Raw genomic sequence first — 4736 nt, forward strand, 5'->3', positions numbered from 1 at the left:
CATAATTAGCTGCATGAACTCATAGTGAGGATAAAGATGAAGTCAAAAGAGGTCAGATGTAGGATACAACGTCAAAAGAAGCTGCCTGAACTCATCATAGTGAGGATAAAGATGTAGTGAGATGCATATGGGCTTTCGATCCTATTTTTCAGCCATCTGTCCCCATATAACATGATCTGCTGAATTAAGTTCATGAAGAGTTGGCAGTCATAGTGGTGTGTAAAAGGTTCACACTGAAGCATTGTCCACTTTTTACTTACCATGGAATACATTTCAATTACGCATTCGCATTACTTGTTCCAAAATTACAAGTGCTAGAGCACTGTTAAGAATAGTATGTGTTATTTAATAATACATTTAAGTTCCAGTTGTAAAATAAATAGGACTTGCCATCGAGTACTGCTAATGCCTCACAACACAACTCAAGCAAAAGAAGTTGTATTTAACTGTAGACAGCAGCAGCTCCAGTTTTCTGAACAGAAGTATAAAGTTAACGGCCACTGCAATTTCAAGTTGCTTCTACAATGAGACCCCCCACAGCAAGTTCATAAGTCATAACTACCATGTTGGTATGCAGCTGCTTTCGAGAGCAGTTACAACTTTTTCATCATAGGCTGAAGGTTTTACGAACAGAGCATTAACACCTCCAACAACTAAGTGATTTTACCCGAGTGACCAAGTTGCAAAGGCCTTGTTCCAAAAGCCAGATTATGCACTAAATAGTACTTAATTAAAATGCCCCACTAACGCACTGAATACCGTTGCACTCTCACACATTTTCGTTACATATGAGTCACTTTCAGGTTCTGAGTACAGTTGGAGAGAGCAGTTTCTCCCTCTAAAACTAGTTACAAACCGCAAATTTTAGTTTGTAATACCTCCAAATTTCCTCCTGGGTTGATCTTGGCAGTCAGCAGACACCAGTTGCAGAAATTGTAAAATTTATAAAGAAAAGCTAGCTAAAACACAAAGCCAGAGGTCTACACAAATATTTGTTTAAAACTGCCTTAGTCACCACAGTTAGCACAGCCATGCCCACCAACTCGTGCAACGCTGCATGATAACTGCAGAATGCAGAATACAGAAGTTGTGTTGGGCCTTACCAGCTAGATTTCATATACCTTATTCCACTCTGTTTACCCTCCATCCATCATAAACATGCTGTACCTTTAATTGTGTGAGTTACACATTCATAAATAAAACTTGAAACAACATTACATATTCATCATGTAGCAAATGCGTGGTTGAGATACCCCAAGAAGAATAAGATGAATATAATCATGGATCAAATGGAAAATAATACCTTCAAGCACACCTAAATTATCTTCACGAAGTTATGAGCATGGTAATATGCATGCATAGTAGCGCACATGTCTTGATAACAATAAAACAGGGACAGATTACATAGCTTTTTCTTCTACAACAAACGGACTTAACTAGAAAGTTCTGACGGCACACATAGGGATCGCGTTTATGTCCTAAATACAATCAGAAAACCCCATTCCCGTATAAATACAGTGTAGTAGCTTGAGCACATCATAAAACAGAGAACATAATCAACCACTTAGCATTTTATATTAAAAGGTATGTGCTCCATACAATTTGTTTTAGTTACTAAGCATTTATGCTAAAAGATTTGCATAAGCATGGTGAACAGTGGCATCATGGCATGACCAGTAACGACACAAGTATACCAGCAGCCTGGAAGTATTGTGAACTATGCCTGTGTGTGTGCCGCAGATCACTGGGAAATGGTATAAGAGACTATTTGTTGAGTCTGTCCAAATATACTAGTTCAGAAGTCATTTTATCACTGATGAGACAGAGTTGCGTCAGAGATGAGTGAAAACAGTTGAAGGTATATGTTTTCTTCAAACTGACATTACAGAGCTAACACATAACAATATAACTAGTGAAAACACACTTAATTCAGAGAACTTTTCTGCACTGACAGGTACAAAGGCCATTTATCATTTCCTAGCTTCATCCATTCCAAGATAAAATATACTACCACGAATCATCCCATATACTCACCTCGTTAGTGCCGCGCTGCGATGCTACTATATCAAAACCTAATGAGTAGTGTGCTTCCAGGGCAAACCTCACACCAATTAAGTGTTGGAACTTCTGGGCTTTCGCCTGTATAAAAGAATAATGCCTGGAAAATCTCAAAGGCCCATGTATACAGTATACTTCTCTCCTTGCCACTTTCTACCGGTCAGTGGTCAGTTCGTTTATCCTCTTTCTCTTGTGTTGTATCAAATACAATAGCTAATTCAAATGCCCTACATCAAGAAGGACAGTCTTCTGTTCAGTGAAGCATATAAGATGTCCTTCATTAATACTAGTACAAAACAGCAAGAAAAACTTTGAGCAATAATAATGATTAAAACATACCACGCAACAGTTTCTTTTTCCTGCTAGTTTTGCTCATGAAATATCTTGTTGATGCCTCCGTTCGTCATTCTGCAAACCAAGACGGTGTTCATAACAAACATGACCATTACTTTTTTTGTTCAGATGGCAATAAAAATGTATATAATGAGATGAAAAATATGGAAAATCAAGTAGTGATTACATCTGTGCAGAATGAATCCAGATAAGTTTTTGTATATTAATAACAATTAAAAGTTTAGGAATGTTGACAGCACAGATTCTAAAACGAAGTCTAAGGAAATTTCTCCTCAAATGGTATGCTGGTATCATACATAGTACTACATTTGGCTACAAACAGGTCTAAACACCGTTACTTGAATGCATATCCTCTGCCTTTACAGTGTTCATTCAAACTCCTCCATCTAACAAGTGTCGGTTCGAGATATGGTGTCAGGGTTTTTCTGACAACATCCCACCATCACCAGTTCATCTGTTCTGTTAGAAGGACGCCCGCTGCATAAATGCTACACAATTCACTGTTCTTTTTCCTTGCTATGGCGGTATGGCCTCAAGAACCAAGAACTGTTTTATCAGCAGATATGCGAGTTACACAGCAAAGTATAGAATATAACAACTATAATTGCTACCCTCCCATTGCACACCGTCGCCTGACACTCTTGAATTAAGTCTAGTAACGTCTGAAGTTGGCCATTCAGATTCAGACCATACTAAACAAAAGAATACTACCATAAGACCCTAGGTCTTAGCCGTTTCCAAATTAATAAAGGGGCATGCCCTCACACAACTTCACTATATTAACAATCATCGTACTCTTGTGGTAAAGATATGAAATCAGACTGCCAAGCAAGTACCGACGTATAACAGGACACTTCATTCAGGTAGTAAAATACACAAGAAGCAAGTAGCAGTCAAGCAAGGTTACCTGCGGCCGTATTGAGACTGAGATACTTGGAGATCTTGGTGGTGAGGTTGCGCATGTCAGTGAAGTCTTTTCCGGCAACAAGCTTGCCCACTCCTCGCAGCGTCTTCTTCCTCGAGTCAACAGCAATCACCACTTCCATCTCACCAGAGGAGCATGCCTTGGACAGCAGGTACACAACATCATCATCCATACTCATTGCGGGTAAACCCGTGGCGAGGACTGGCAGCAACGTCACCTCCGTGGGCTCACTGTCACTGATACTGCCTGGCGTCCATGGCAGCAGCTTGGAATGTATTGGCCCGACGATAATCTCATCGACATCCGGTGCAGCCAGGGCTCCAGTCCTCCCATGACAGAATGGAATCAGGATCGGCATGCTCCATGTGGTGGCCCTCCAGCCACCACAGCGGGGTTCAGGGCGTGGCTTCTGGTGGAACCTCGGCGGTACTCCTCGGAGGTCACCACGTTCTCCCTTCTTGGCAGGCCAGTTTCCATCTCGATGTGCTTGATGCAATCTTTGCTTGGGCTGACGGTGATGTCCCGGATCGGGAAGGAACAGCGCTTGTGGTAGGCGTAAGATAGCCTTTTCCCCCTCGCAGGCGGCGGCAGAGGCACGTCCTGGAGCACGGGACTTTCGTCGAACACGTTGAAGGCGAGGATACCGCGCGGGCCTCCGAGCGTGATCCGTGCGGCGTGTAGAGGAAGTAGTCGAAGCAGCGCAAGCGTAGCCGCGCGTAGCGGAGCAGCACGAGGTCGGCGTCGGCCTCCGCGGCGACGACCCTGGGCGCCCCCGCGAAGTCGGCGGCGCCGAGGCCGAGGCCTGGGCCATGGACGGATTCGTGGCGGGCAGAACGAAACAGAACACAGAACGACAGACGAACCACACGAGAGATATACTGAACAGCAACAGTGAATCCATTGATCAATCTGAAACCATATGCATCACATCCCACTCCACACCACGAGACATCACATCGGTAACCCTAACAATGGCTAACACCGGCACCGGACTAACACGCGAGAGCGCGGCCTAGCCGCCGAATCCGTAGAGGGTGCGTCCCTGTCGCTTGAGCGCGTAGACGACGTCCATGGCGGTGACGGTCTTGCGGCGGGCGTGCTCGGTGTAGGTGACGGCGTCGCGGATGACGTTCTCGAGGAAGATCTTGAGCACGCCGCGGGTCTCCTCGTAGATGAGCCCGGAGATGCGCTTCACACCGCCCCTGCGCGCGAGACGCCGGATCGCCGGCTTGGTGATGCCCTGGATGTTGTCGCGGAGCACCTTCCGGTGGCGCTTGGCGCCGCCCTTGCCCAGCCCCTTGCCTCCCTTGCCGCGCCCCGACATTGCTGAGCTCCCAACGGAACGAAGAGGTTGAGCTGCTTGGAGGTGGAGGATTTGGGATTGGGGATCTTTTGGTGT

The 4736-nt window shown here is 45.0% G+C and overlaps 1 protein-coding gene across 1 annotated transcript; it reads right to left on the reverse strand.

The window, feature by feature from the left end:
* Nucleotides 1-2399: 2399 nt before the first annotated feature.
* On the reverse strand, nt 2400-3757 carry LOC119294188. The gene is made up of 2 exons (XM_037572425.1): nt 3320-3757; nt 2400-2466 (listed from the first exon to the last, which is right to left on the reverse strand). The coding sequence occupies exons 1-2, from the start codon at nt 3693-3695 to the stop codon at nt 2462-2464; spliced, it is 381 nt and encodes a 126-aa protein (XP_037428322.1). The 5' UTR covers nt 3696-3757; the 3' UTR covers nt 2400-2461.
* Nucleotides 3758-4736: the final 979 nt, after the last annotated feature.

Source organism: Triticum dicoccoides, chromosome 4B (genome assembly GCF_002162155.2).
Source record: "Triticum dicoccoides isolate Atlit2015 ecotype Zavitan chromosome 4B, WEW_v2.0, whole genome shotgun sequence".
In the NCBI taxonomy this organism is placed as follows: Eukaryota; Viridiplantae; Streptophyta; class Magnoliopsida; order Poales; family Poaceae; genus Triticum; species Triticum dicoccoides.